Source organism: Pygocentrus nattereri, chromosome 21 (assembly GCF_015220715.1).
Source record: "Pygocentrus nattereri isolate fPygNat1 chromosome 21, fPygNat1.pri, whole genome shotgun sequence".
In the NCBI taxonomy this organism is placed as follows: Eukaryota; Metazoa; Chordata; class Actinopteri; order Characiformes; family Serrasalmidae; genus Pygocentrus; species Pygocentrus nattereri.
Window position 1 is genome coordinate 29,590,715 of NC_051231.1, and position 15,849 is coordinate 29,606,563.

General features: G+C 40.4%; 1 protein-coding gene across 1 annotated transcript in view; it reads right to left on the bottom strand.

Moving 5' to 3' along the window:
- Positions 1 to 2,320: 2,320 nt before the first annotated feature.
- The window catches only part of tafa4b (TAFA chemokine like family member 4b), a 94,204-nt gene continuing 80,675 nt past the window's right edge, over positions 2,321 to 15,849 (bottom strand). Inside the window, exon 6 of the mRNA XM_017710535.2 lies at positions 2,321 to 3,574. Within this exon, the coding sequence (XP_017566024.1) occupies positions 3,563 to 3,574 (12 nt within the window). The 3' untranslated portion in view covers positions 2,321 to 3,562. The remainder of the gene's footprint in view (positions 3,575 to 15,849) is intronic.

Below are 15,849 nucleotides of genomic sequence, written 5' to 3' on the forward strand. Positions count from 1 at the left end.
CAACAGAGCAACAGAGCATTACTCTGATTTCTTGTGACATCAGCAGCATGGCGATAGGAAGTATCTAGGCAAACAAAACAATGTTTCAGCAAGTGCAAATGTCTTACATTAATTTTTAATGCGTTGTTATTATCCTATTCATCCATCCTAATTAGAACTCCAAAACAATTGTGATTCGACCCATGAGAACAGCTGGAGAAGAGTGTGATTGACACATTTGACACATTCTCCTCAAATAGTCATGAATATAAAGTCTCTAGAGTGGAGAGGCGATTAAATACTGCATCTACTGCGCTGGAGTTAAACCCTGAACCCCCGCCCACTCCCACCCTGCCATCTCCCACCCTGCCATCTCCCACCCCATTGTCTCCCACCCCACCATCTCACATACATCATTAACTCTCTCTTTCACACACAGACATGCATGAACAATAGTGCTGTCAAAGTTAAAGCATAAACATGTTAAATTATTAATAGTGTTTTTTTTTTCTTTTTATGCCGTTTACACATTTTCCTAATTTGACCCTTGGAACTATCCATAGTAGTGCAGGCCGAAGCCCAGATGCAGCATGCTGTATGTAGCTATGAAGGCTCTTTCATCAAAATACAGCTTTTAAATTCATTTTAAAGCAACACCTTTGGTAGACTATGCTGGACAGTGCTAGTGGGAGAATACATCAATGAGCAGCAAACTGACAAAAGCAACAGTGAAGCTGAAAGCTCCAGCTCCCCTCGAGAGCCTTTACTTTAAAAAGAATCCACAAGCAGAAAGACTGTGAGCAAGAAGCCAGAACTATTGACTCTACACTGTGGCATCAAAAAGTATTTGGACATATGTATCATATGGAAAAATTTATGAAGTTAATTGCGTTAAGAAAAGAAAATGTCCATTCCAAGACTGTTGTTTTCTTTTTTGTATTTTCTCAAAAGGGGGGTTGTGATCATTTCTTTGCAGACTTCTGTAGGATCCAATTAATCAATGACCATGCACATTTTATACAGTGACAAAATGGTTATGTTATGGTTAAACAGTTCAAATATGTGTTCAAGTGTTCAAATATGTTTTCCAGCTGGTGGTCGCACTTGGATGTTATGCACTATTATGCATTTTTTCAGAGGCACAGCCAAGGGTCAGAGGTGGCCAGTGCTGCTGTAGAATGAAGCATGGCCACCCTTCTGGCCACCTCAGTCATGGAGAGTTATGGAAAGTGAAGCAGTCAGCCATCATTAATAAAGCATCAATTGCTGCCCTCAGGGTGGTTACCAATCAGTAATGAAAGTCTAATGACACTGCATTTAATGATTAGCATATCTGATTTGGTAGGCTGATTTGCAGGCAAGCGAATGCAAGTCCCTTCTGTGAGCTACATTATGAAGCGAGTAATTCAATGGTAAGATGAACTAACTGTTCATTATAAGCTAACTAAAAATTAGTTAGCCATATATTTATTGCTGACTCATTTCTTTGAACAAGCATGTGTTGTAGGCTACCTTAGACAGTGCTGTCTGGCTAGCCTTCCAATCATTAGATTCATATCACAGCATAAATTAATGACTTCTGTGGATGATCTATATGAAATGTTAACATTGTGCACTGAAAAGGTAATGGATTTAATTTGTTAGATTCAAAAATCATTTCCTCATGAATGGCTAAAATACATAACATCAATACAAGTTTTTTTTTCTGTTTACTTTCCACAATAATTGCATTGACATAATATTTTATCCATGTGGAAATGATGGACACATTATTTAGCTCTATAGGTATATACAGAGAAATATATGATATATGATATATGACATATATATTCACTGATTGGAACATGCGGCCGCTGTTGCTCTCACTGGTGATGAAAACCAGAAACAATCGCTTTATGGAAATCATGATTTTTCAAATGCAGCTTCATGTAAACTAGTTCAATGATGGAAATAATTGTTTTTGAATATTTTGAGGTAATAAATACATCCTGATAAATGCAGTAAATACATCTAATGATGTCCACTCATTTACCTATAAGAAAGTGTACTGCTTTTTAAAATCAGGGTCAAATTTGACCAAATAAAATTCAATGTGATTAAGAAAACTGAATAATGTGATTAATGTTGTTAATCATGATGAACTATACAGACTAATGCAAATCATAATGAATTGCTTTGTTTGACAGCCCTAATGTACATGCATCCATACATATCACTGCTGTCTGAACAAAACCTTGTATCTCCATTTTTGTTATTTTTCTGTCTTTGACGTGATTTGAAAATACCTGTTGCCCTTCATATTTTGTGTAAATTTCATGATGAATGGACCAACAAACCTGCCCAGAATGACTTGGAAAAAACGTCTGGTTCCATTGACTTATATTAGATGTAAAGAAAGTTTTTTCCTTCTCCTGTAAAGTTACCATTTTGGAGATACTGACAACAGTGATATGCAAACATGTTCACACCTACACATAAGTATACACACACCTTCCTATATGGGTCAATGACAAGTAAGAAATTTGAAATAATTTTAGAAATTTGTGATGTAACATTGATTAAAATGATAGTTATAAAAAAGGGTAGGATGTGCATTTTTTATCTGCAAGAGTCTGTTCAACTTGATATTTCTTTCATAGCTTTTCTAATGATGAGATTTATTATAATTTATTATCTACTGTAAACATGTATAAACTAGTCTTTGTACTGAATATGATTTTTGAATATTCGTGAAAGGGATAGTGACAATGCACCATGAAGGTCACTTTGGTTTCTGGTGCATGTCAAAATAAAAGTCCTTCGTCGTCAGTTTTGCATGACATTTGACGAGATTAATTTACGGACAGATGTTTTGCAATTACTTGAATATTTTATTGCTGCCCTGTTTTCCAAAATATTATGACTTTAAAGGTTTCATTTTAGTACCCAAATGAAAAATCATGCCAAGCTATTTTATTTTGAATTCTGTACAGCTGAATTACTTTTTTAAAGCTTACTAATCTGTATACATTGTACAGTACAGTTGCACCACCTGATATTTTAAGACTCTGAAAGGCATTCATTAATTTGATTTCATGGGCTGAAAATGGTATGCACATTGTAGAATAATGTGATATATGTTATATATGAATGACATTATTTTATAAGAAAATAACTACTGCGGACATAAAAATGCATGTCATATCATGTCGTTGACCCATACACGTATCCATTTGCACACACTTAGCATCCACAACCAATTTGCTACCATACATTCCAATAAGTTAACATAGTTCATGAGTTGAAGCTACAGAAGTCCAGACCGTTTGGCCCACATCTCGTGATCTACGTCCATTTGCACCACAGGACATGTGTGTATGAGAAAGGTGATGCAGGATTGGTCCATCACCAAGTCTTTCCACTGGTCAGTGCCATCAGCTACAGTGTACCGCACAGTACATGAGTCCATCCATCGCATGTTTAATTCTCCTCTTGGTCCATGTTTGAGCGTGCTCTGCTATAAGTGGGCCTCTTTTATCCCAGAATAGAAATTCCACCTTAAAGAAGAGCCTTGGGTCTCTCTGAAAGGGCCATCATCTTCTCGCTATCGTGTGACCTAAAAAAGAAAAAAGAGAAAATAATGAGAGCGCCGCGTGTTTTCATGTGAAATGTGCGACGCTGTTCTGGTGCCGAGGGTGAAGGAGATCTCCTTCACACCAATCAGCGTTCAGCGCGGATACCAGAGCAAATTCACCCAGACACTGGAGAGAGACTACCTACTGCATTTAAATCAGCAGAGAGAGAGACACAGAGGGAGTGAGAGAAAGAGAGAGAGAGAGTGTGTAAAGAAGGAGAAAGGAGTGAGAAAGGGAGGATGATAGAAAGGAGGGACAGAGGAGAGAGAAAGGGAGGACGAGAGAAAAGAAGGCAGCTGGAGAGAAAAGGGGAGGATGAAACAGAGGAAAACGAGAGGAAAAAGGATGAGAATAGAAAGGGAGAGAATAGAGAGAGAAAGGGAGGATGAGAGTAAAGAGGGAGAGAGGAGAGAGAACAATAGAAAAGAGTGGGAGTAGGGAGAAAAAGAGAGGATGAGAAGAAAAAAGGAGACAAAAAGGGAGAATGTTAGAAAAGAGGGAGAGAGAGAGAGAGAGAGAGAGAGAGAGAGAGAGAGAGAGAGTTGGAACAGTTTCTATAAGACCTCAGCGCACACACACACACACACACACACACACACACACACACACACACACACACACTTTTACACTTAAAGCTCAGTGGAGCAGCAGTGCATGAAACTCCTTCATCTGCAGCTCAGCACCTCCCACTGGCTCCTCAGCATGATGCCCCCCTTCCTCTCTCCCTAATTTAGGCAGGACTTTTTATTCAAGGTCCAAACTTACTCAACTTTTAAAAGTCTAGAGCCATTCAATATAATTATGTAATCACATTAGAACTATTAGTAACACTAAACACTACTAACACTATTAGTAACAATAAAGGCTGTGTTAAGATGTTAAGATGTTGATTTTTACTAAATGAACATGAACCAATTGCCTAAATTCACACCTTGTTAGTGTGTAATTGGCAGCATTAGATTTCTATAGGTTTGAGTTTGAGTCAGGTGACTTCTACAGTCTATTGCTTTAAATGTCATTATGCATCACTAATACTTCACTATGTGTTGCATATTCTACAGTTTTAGTTATCGCTAAATCATCAGAGATTAAAGCACTAAAGAAAATTTCATTAAGTCTCAGTTTGTATGACAATACAAAACAAGATTTTATCCAAGATTTGCAAAACAAGAGTTCAACATATTTGCATTTTGTTGTTAACTTAAAATGTTCCCATCTTGTACAGTACTGTGAAAAATATTTGTCCCTCAACTGATTGATTCAAAATGTTTCGGATCATCCAACTAATTTTAATATAAGGTAAAGACAATGCAAGTAAACACAAAATGCAGGTTATAAATGATCATTCTATTTATTGAAGATACAGATTTATTCAAAACCTATATCACCCTGGTGAAAAAGTAATTGCCCAAGGTCTTGAGATGGGATTCAAGTCAGGACATTGACTTGGCCACTCCCAAACCTTCATTTTGTTTCTTTTGAGCCATTGAGAGCTGGACTTGCTTATGTGCTTCAGATCATTGTCCTGCTGCATAATCCAAATGTGCTTCAGCTTTAGGTCATAAAATGACAGAGTAGAATTCATGGTTCTATCAATTATGACAAGTCGTCCAGGTCCTGCTGAGGTAACACAGCCCTGGACCATAATACTACCACCACCATGTTTGGTGGTGACCATGTTATGGGACCCATGCCTTCCTAAAAGTTCCACCTTTGATCAGTCCACAGAATATTATCCCTGACGTCTTGGGGGTCAAATAGATGTTTTTTGGCAAACCCAAGACAAGCCTTTGTGTTCTTTTTGTTCAGGACTAATTTGCACCTTGCAACTGGGTGCCATTTCACCCAATGTCTTTCTTATTGTGGAATCGTGTACACTGACCTTAACTGAGGCAACTGAGGCCTGCAGTTCTTTACATGCTCATCTAGGTTCTTTTGCGACCTTCTGGATGAATTGTTGATGCGTTCTTGTTCTTGTCTTGAAATTTTGGTAGGCCAGCCACTCCTTGTAATGTTCACCACTGTTTCAAGTTTTCTCCATTTGTGGATAATGGCTCTCAGTGTGGTTCTATGGATCTTACTGTGGTTCTCTGTATTTGTTTTGCATCTGTGTTTGAATCTCTCAAGAATGTGCTGCTTTTTGGGACCCTCTAGCTGCTTCACATTGGCAGACAGGTTCTACTTAAGTGATGCTCAGATTCAATAGGTCTAGCAGTAATCACGCCTAGGTGTGGCAAGTGAAATTAAACCCAATAGCTGGTTTACTAGTTGATTTAGTAGAACACATCACACGAGTATTAGTGACCACTGCTCATCACCACTGACCACTGCTAAAAGTTGTACATACTTCTTTAACCTAAGCATAGCTCAACCAGCTAAAAACGTCCCTGTAGTTACTGAATAATAAGCCTTAGTATGTAATAAGCCTGGAATGTTAAGCTGTTTAACTCTTATGAGCTCTAATGCAATTAAAAAACTAACTTTTTTGTTTGCCAAGCAATGGCAAAAACATAAATGATAGCTTTTCCTTTTGTAGAGCAAGACCAAATGTATCATCATATTCAAATTAAATGAATTCTTTCTACAGACAAATACAAATGTGATATGGACTGAAAGTTTATCACTTCCAACAGAATTTCTCTGCTTGTTTCAAGAAGCTCTCAGTAAGAAATAAATATATATTCAATTCCAACTTCCTCTTCATCCAATTGGTTCCTCGGGATGACTGGCAGACCAGCGCAGCCAATCATACACCTGACGTCTGGGGTCATAAATTCAAGTGGAAGCCCATAAGCTGCCATCCATCGCCTGTCTCTCTCGCTTACCGATTTAATTAGAACTCTTGATTCGAGAGGCTTGGCGGAACCTGTAGCCCATAATGCATCCTAATGAAGGCGACAGATGTTGCGCTGTTATTCCGTCTCTCCGAGCAATTACTCTTGCGGCATCGGCACACTCTCTGCAACTGTTTTCCTTTTTGATACGTCACCTGTGAGGAAGCAGCACCTGTGCCGCCCCACAGCACAAATTGCCTTTCTCGGATTTTGCCGGAATGATCGGGCCCTGGGCTCGCGGCAATCTGTCGACACGTGCAGGAACGCAATTAATACATGGAGCAGCTCTTTGTTTCTACATGTGTACAATTCTCTCTTTCTTTCTCCTGGCCTTTCACACTGCCTGAACCTTCTGCTACTATTGTCTCTACACTCTCGCTGCCGTGCCACGTAATCTGTCCCTTCGGGTGTGTTTACGTGGTGAGATTTTGCGTTGCACAACTGAAAACTCAATCAACACTTTACTGCAATTAACTAGCAATCAACTTTGTGCAACAAGTTTCTAAAAACATCCAGTCAGAACAGTGATAATGTGATGTTATCATGGTCTCTTGGATGTTGTATTTTAACTAAGATGATAACTAAGATTTCTTTTGTTAAAATTAAAAAACATACAGATACATTTTCTAAGCTGCTTATCCTCCTGGTTTATGGGGGTGCTGGAGCCTATCCTAGCATCCATTGGGTGCAAGGCAAGAAACACTTTGGACGGGTCACCAGCTGATCACAGATCAGACACATTCCCACCTAGGGCCAATTTAGCATTCAATTTGCTTGGCTGAATGCTTTTGGACTATGGGATGAAACCCATGCAGACACAGGGAGAACTGTGGGAGAAAACTCCACACAGAAAGGACCCTGTTTGCCTAACCGGGGAATCGAACCCAGGCCCTTCTTGCTGTGAGGCAACAGCAGTACACACCAGGCCCATAAACCAACCTGGAAAGAAGCAGCACAGGATTTTTACGAAGGATTTTGCAGGAGTTTTCCAATCCACATCATACTTTGTTATGTATTGACACCACATGTAGAGGCTCAAAACAAGGGCTTTATGAAGGTGATATAAAGCTGATAAAGATGTGATGTTCTTCACCCAATTTTGACTGAGTTCTCTTTGAATACTCTTTCAATGCGCTTGCAATCATCAGAATCATCTGTTCGGGGAACAGCCCATGTTACAAAATGTTCGGTTATACTTTATTTTGATGGTAGATGATCTACACACAGTTAAATTGTTAACAAACTTTTTCTCAGTTAACAATATCTGGGTAAAGGCTAGGTTTTGGAATAGGTTTAGGTTTTATGTTGAAGTTAAAGTTTAGGTTAGGCTTAGGATTAAGAGACTGAGCATCTAAAAAGCATCTACAATGGATCATTATGTTTACTATATGTTTGTGTAAATGTTTTTCAACTGTTTTATCTCTTGTTCAGTGTTAAATCTCTCTGAGTAATTGTGGATGTGACACGATCAGTTATTGCACCACAACTGAACAATCCCATTGGTCTCTGCTCAGTTAATTTACATAAAGTCCACCCAGAATCATCTAAAGCAGATTGAGGATATGCATCAGTGGTCTGATGTGTCTGTCCCATTATGACACATTGACATCTGTTGCATCACATCATCATTCATGTGTATACGCTGCACCATCAGTTCTCAGCACCATCAATTCAACTGCATCCTCCTGAAATGACCACACTTTTCATTTGTGGACGCAATATATTATGAAGATAGCTGTGGCTGCATATTGGACTATTTGGTCAGAGCAAGTATGTCATCCAGAGATCTTACTGTGCGTACTGGGCGCAGTCAGTACACAGGCTATAGACTGTTTGAACCTAGCCCAGGAACGCAGGGAACCCCTGAACAGGATTGAGGACTACTGAAATTTAAGATCAGGTGATGGATTCCTCTCATTTAACACACGATTTTCCATGGATTCTCAAATTGGCGCTTCTGTCAACGACTTCCTGCTCGGTGAAAGACATTAAACCTGCGTTTCTCAGTCTCATTCCTGGAGTCTCTAGACACCATAGACGTATTCTTCTCGCTCTAACACACCTGACTCAACTCACCACCTAATTAACAAGCACTTCAAGAGTTTATAAGTGATGCTCCAGAGAAGCGAGACACTAAAACGTGTAGTGCAGTGGGACTCCAAAACAAAGACTTGCAAAAACTGTCCTAAAGGAGAACTGATTTTTCAACATGTCTGTGTTATTCCATGATTGAGAGTAAACAAAATAATCCAGAGTGGTTTGGTGTGAAATGGGTGAGTGTAGAGACTCAGATTTCTTTACAGTGGTGGTGATAGGAACCAGGGGTCGCCATGTCTACAACACAAATACAGGCATTTTATTTATTGTCCAACACAACCAGTGAACTTACACATGTCCTCTGAGTTTTTATAAGTAATGGTCCTGATGGCAAAATATTCTGAATCTGAAATCTGAAAGATTTTTATGAATATTATTAATATTAATATAATTAATATTGCGTGTGGAATATTGTGACTTTCAACTCTCTGGATGTACCTGTGCATCATGAATGGATGTTTTACAAAATACATTTTACATTTACGGCTGACGCTCTTATCCAGAGCGACTTACAAGTTGATCATTTTTTTACACAAGTAGGCGAAGGTGGTGTTAGGAGTCTTGCCCAAGGACTCTTATTAGTATAGTGTAGGATGCTTACACAGATGGGGGATTGAACCCCAGTCTACAGCGTAGAAGGCAGAGGTGTTAACCACTACACTAACCAACCACTAGTTGAAAGATTTTAAGTCAAAATCTTCTCAAAACCACCATAAAACCATGCTTCAGGCATTAAGCTGCAAATATGTAACCACTGCATGTAACACTCTGGGTGTCTGGTTCCTATCACCACCACTGAGCAATTCTGACTTGATGTGTTTCTGTGGAACAGGGTATTTCACATCAAACCACTCTGAGTTTGTTTTGCATCTTAATGATTGAATTATGCAGATTGTTGTTTCAAAATTGGGGAATTATCTTTTTTTTTTATTTTAGTTCCCATTTGTAACATTTGTGTGGGTTTATGTACCATAAACAGTCATAACTCCTATTACATTAACATTTAACATTTTATCTCTTTGAATTAAGCAGGTTGTTTCTGTTACTCTGCCTTTAACATTCAATTATGTAAACAGCCTCTGCTCTGATTGGCTGCCCTGCATTGTGCATCATTCAAAAAGTAGTCCAGAGTGATACTCTGCTTGTATCTTCACTGTGAATGATTGAGGTTAACCTGCTGTGGGCTGAATAGGTGAGTATATCACTGCTATCAGAACAAAACCTTATATTTCCATTTTTGATGTTTTTCAGTTTTGGGCATAATTTGATCTGAAAATACCTGTTTTCCTTTACATTGTGTGAAAATTTCATGAAGGATGGACTAAAAGGCCCAAAAAGGCCCAAAATGACTTGGAAAAATGTCTGGTTCCATTGACTTACATTAAAAGTAAAGTAGATTTTTTCCTTCTCCTGTAAATTTACCATTTTGGAATAAGGTTTTGTTCCGCCAGCAGCGATATGTAAATACATATATGTATACACTGAGTTCAAACCAAGATGTTTGCTAAGCTTAGTGTCCTTATGTGGACTGTAAGGAGTGAGCAAGTAAAGTTTTGAAACTTTAACAGTGTTTGTATATCACACACTTTATTTAAAAATATCTTTATTTTCCATTATATGAGCCCTTTTGGGTAAATCAAGCCACTTCTCTATGCCTTATGCTGTCTATATTACAGGGGGATATGGCTGAGTCTGCTATTTCTGCATAATTAAATGCTTAAGATGTAAACAAATTTATTCATAGTGTTTGATGTGAAATGGTCCATTCTAGAGAAACTCACTGGGTTATTATTTTTGCACAGTAAGTTAAGACATCTGAAGACTTGTGATACTTTTCAGATAACCTTTTGCATTGTTAAAACACATTCACGGAGAAGTACAGTACTGAGCAAACATCAGAGACCGCTCTTCATTTATTACATTTCCAGTCCAAACAGTGATTACAAGATATTAGTGTTTTATGTGTGTGTTATTTTTCTAGGAGATTAGATACAATATAATGTACTTGCACAAGGAAGGAGAAAGTCAAAGGAACATAAGTGAAAAAACAGACGTTTCCAAAACTGGACTTAAAAATAATTAATGTCCTTAATTAAAAATGTCCTTGGCGGTTTCGTCAACATTATTACAGCATTATTAAGCTGTAATAAAGGTAAATATAGCGTGTGCTTTTTTTCTGCTGATAAAAAAATTAATGACTCATACTTAATGGCCATTTTGACTGGAAATTTGACTGGACATTGTGGTGGTCCCTGATTTTTGCACAGTACTGTACATTGCTTAGCATATAGCCTGCACAATCCTCAATGAACCACTATTCATATTCATATTGATTTATGTTTATATATTATCATTGCATATAAAACAACATATAATTAGAGAATATATGTAGGTTAACTGATGGTTCTGGACAATAAATGAAATGACTATACTTGTGAGCCCTGGTTCCTGTCACCAAAGCTTTTCTCCGATTAATAATTTCACATCAAGCCACTCCGAATGATTCCATTCCTACCATTTAGGTGAAGAGAACTCATGTGACCGCCACCCAAACATTCAGTTGGCTGGAGCGTCACTTAGCACCATGAAACCCTGCCTTGAAGTGCATTATGGAGAGATCAAAAAGAAGAAACAAAGAGTCACAGATGCTCCTGGGGGGGTTTTGGGTCTTCAGCAGAATCCCATCAGCACACATGGGAGAAGAGGGACAAGACGTGTGGTTTTGAAGGACAGTTTTGTGCCTGAAAATGCCTGTGGGAAAAATTGCATCCACAAAGAGTTCCTTTTCAAACAGTCCCTTGGTAAGACCATGTCTCTGCAGGCATTTGGACGGCCTGCTGCTCTTCAAAGGTTTCGAAAAGGTTAGCGAAGAGTTCTGTCTGACCCATTTGTGGTCTAAATGCAAAGCGGAAGCTGCCGCTCTATTCTGTCATAAGTTTCTGTGACCTGCATATAATGTAATGCAGTGTGTTCCTGGACTGGGCTATTTATGTTCAGAAAAAAAAGTCCCAAATGTTCTGTCCCAGCCTAGCTCTCTAACTCTGGTTCTGATGTTTATATTTACTGCCTTTTTCAAGGTCTTGAGGCAGGACAGGGGGTATATATGGCCACTTATTCTTTAGAATGTTTTATTCACCTGTGGAGGTTCTGGATCATCCAGCTCATTGAATATCCTCACTTTGACTAGTCTTGAATTTCAAGATTGCTCCAGTTGACTTGATTTACAACTACTTCACATGGTATCCAAATGACCCTAAGAAGTGACCCTACTATCTTCTACAAGGTTCCCGATACCTCCATCCCTTCTTCATGCCAAAGAGTTTGTTTTCATAGAGTTTGTTTTCATCCAATTTCACTTCTCGCCCCTACCACTCACCCCCTACCCCTCTGTTTTTACGTTCATGCCTAGGGGTAGAGTGTCCCGATTTTTGTTGAGATAGAGGGGTAGGATGAAGTTTTATGGCTACATCTGTTGTAAAATCTGTTGTAAGATTTTGGGAACTCACATTAGCGATTCTGTGAAGCTTTAATTCTGATCATATCTTCAGTATGAAAACATACAGTGCATCCGGAAAGTATTCACAGCGCTTCACTTTTTCCACATTTTGTTTTGTTACAGCCTTATTCCAAATTGAATTAAATTAATCTTTTTCCTCTAAATTCTACACAAAATACCCCATTGTGACCATGTGAAAAACGTTTTCTCGAGAGTTTTGAAAATTTATTAAAATTAAAAAACAAAGAAATCATATTTACATAAGTATTCACAGCCTTTGCTTAATACTTTGTAGAACCACCTTTGGCAGCAACTACAGCCTCAAGTCTTTTTGAATATGATGCCACAAGCTTGGCACACCTATCTTTAGGCAGTTTTGCCCATTCTTCTTTGCAGTACCTCTGAAGCTCCATCAGGTTGGATGGGAGACGTCTGTGCACAGCCATTTTCAGATCTCTCCAGAGATGTTCAATCGGATTCAAGTCTGGGCTCTGGCTGGGCCACTCCAGGACATTCACAGAGTGGTCCTGAAGCCACTGCTTTGAGATCTTGGCTGTGTGCTTCGGATCGTTGTCCTGCTGAAAAATGAACCGTCGCCCCAGTCTGAGGTCAAGAGCGCTCTGGAGCAGGTTTTTATCCAGGATGTCTCTGTACATTGCGGCATTCATCTTTCCCTCTATCCTGACTAGTCTGCCAGTTCCTGCTGCTGAGAAACATCCCCATAGCATGATGCTGCCACCACCATGCTTGACTGTAGGGATGGTATTGGCCTCGTGATGAGCAGTGCCTGGTTTCCTCCAAACATGACGCCTGGCATTCACACCAAAGAGTTCAATCTTTGTCTCATCAGACCAGAGAATTTTGTTTCTCATGGTCTGAGAGTCCTTCAGGTGCCTTTTTGCAAATTCCAGACGGGCTGCCTTGTGCCTTTTACTAAGGAGTGGCTTTCGCCTGGCCACTCTGCCATACAGGCCTGATTGGTGGATTGCTGCAGAGATGGTTGTCCTTCTGCAAGGTTCTCCTCTCTCCACGGAGGAACGCTGGAGCTCTGACAGAGTGATCATTGGGTTCTTGGTCACCTCCCTGACCAAGGCCCTTCTCCCCCGATCGCTCAATTTAGACGGCCGGCCAGCTCTAGGAAGAGTCCTGGTGGTTCCGAACTTCTTCCATTTACGAATGATGGAGGCCACTGTGCTCATTGGGACCTTCAACGCAGCAGTAATTTTTCTGTATCCTTCCCCAGATTTGTGCCTCGAGACAATTTTGTCTCGGAGGTCTACAGACAATTCCTTTGACTTCATGCTTGGTGTTTGCGCTCTGACATGCAGTCAACTGTGGGACCTTATATAGACAGGTGTGTGCCTTTCCAAATCATGTCCAATCAACCACAGGTGGACTCCATTTAAGCTGTAGAAACATCTCAAGGATGATCAGTGGAAACAGGATGCACCTGAGCTCAATTTTGAGCTTCATGGCAAAGGCTGTGAATACTTATGTAAATATGATTTCTTTGTTTTTTAATTTTAATACATTTTCAAAACTCTCGAGAAAACTTTTTTCACATGGTCACAATGGGGTATTTTGTGTAGAATTTTGAGGAAAAAGATTAATATAATTAAATTTGGAATAAGGCTGTAACAAAACAAAATGTGGAAAAAGTGAAGCGCTGTGAATACTTTCCGGATGCACTGTAGATATCTCAACTCATAATCAATAGCAAGGTATTGCTGGTAAAGTTTTAAAGATAAAAGATAAATCTGTTCTTTAACAGATTTGACACTGCAGGCTCTGTCCCCCCCGAGCCTGATTCCTCTGCTGCCAGTCCTCAGCAGACCATCCCACTCATCCCCCCTCCCCCTCCTGATAGCCTGCTCCCCTCCTGTGACAGCCCATCTCACACCTCCATCCCTGCCCCACCCACCACCTCTACAGTGAGTATCACTGCTGACCAGGTGAGAAGACAACTGAAGAGACTCCACGCAAACAAGGCTGCAGGCCCTGATGGGGTTCCACCCAGGGTGCTTAAAGCCTGTGCCGCCCAGCTTTGTGGAGTACTTCAACATGTCTTCAACTTGAGCCTGAGTCTCCAGAGGGTCCCCATGATGTGGAAGACATCCTGCATTGTTCCTGTTCCAAAGACGCCACGACCCAGTGATGCCAAGGACTACAGGCCAGTGGCACTGACGTCTCATGTCATGAAGACCATGGAGAGACTCGTCTTGGATTAGCTCCGACCCATATCCAGCCTTTTCTAGATCCCCTCCAGTTTGCCTATCAGCCCCGTCTGGGAGCTGAGGACGCCATCATCCACCTGGTCAACCGAGTTTACGCTCACCTGGATAAGCCAGCCAGCTCTGTGAGGGTCATGTTTTTTGACTTCTCCAGCGCATTTAACACCGTCTGGCCTGCTCTTCTGGGTGATAAGCTCACAGTGATGCAGGTAGATGCCCCCCTTGTGGCCTGGATTGTTGACTACCTGACTGGCAGACCACAGTACGTACACCTGCAGCACTGTGTGTTGGACAGAGTGGTCAGCAACACTGGAGTTCCACAAGGAACTGTCCTCTCTCCCTTCCTCTTCACCCTCTATACCACAGACTTCAGATACTGCACAGAGACTTGCCACCTTCAGAGGTTTTCTGATGACTCTGCAATAGTTTGATGTATCAGCAAGGGAGTGGAGGAAGAGTACAGGGCGACAGTGAAGGACTTTGTCGCATGGTGCAAGCGGAAACACCTGCAGCTCAATGTGACAAAGACAAATGAACTGGTGGTGGACCTGAGGAGGGACAAGGCATCGGTGACCCCTGTGTCCATCAGTGGGGTCAGTGTGGACACTGTGGATGATTACAAATATCTGGGTGTGTATATTGACAATAAACTGGACTGGGCTAAGAACACTGACGCCCTCTACAGGAAGGGCCAAAGTCGTCTCTATTTTCTGAGGTGCCTGAGGTCCTTCAAAATCTGCTGGACTATGCTCAGGATCTGTGGTGAGTCTGTGGTGGCGAGTGCTATCCTCTATGCTGTTGCATGCTGGGGAAGCAGACTGAGGGTGGCAGATGCCAACAGACTCAGCAAACTGATCCGCAAGGCCGGTGATGTTGTGGGTGTGGAGCTGGACTCGCTGACGGCCGTGTCGGAGAGGAGGACGCTGTCTAAGCTGAAGGCCATTATGAACAATGGCTCCCACCCACTCTACGACACAGTGATGAGACACAAGAGCTCATTCAGCTCAAGACTCACTCTACCAAAATGCACCACAGAGCACCACAGGAAGTCATTCTTACCTGTGGCCATCAAACTCTATAACTCCTCCCTCAGTGTGTGATTCACAAAACTCAATACCAAACTGTTCATATGTGCAATAATAACAATTGTGTGTGCAAAAACTCAGAGGGACACTAACTTCATTTAAATAATTGTAACTGCTTTATACCTGATGTTTCATATTACTATCACAATCACTGCCACCTTACTATATTCATAAGTACTTAAATCTTGTGTACATACTGTAAATTTCTCTATATTGGCTTAAATTATTAGTAAAGTGTTTATTTTTACATAAATGGCTGCAACTGTAACAACTGCAATTTCCCCCTGGGATCAATAAAGGAATCTGAATCTGAATCTGAATACAGATAAAGATAAAGGATTCACTGCTGTTGAAAGAAAACCTTGTATTTTTCAGTTTTTGACATAGTTTGAAAATGCCTGTTACCTTTTGTTTACATGGTTACATTGTTTGTAACTTCCAGGAACAATGGAAATGACCCAAAGTGACTTGGAAAAAAGTCTGGTTCCACTGACTTACATTAAAAGCAATGTA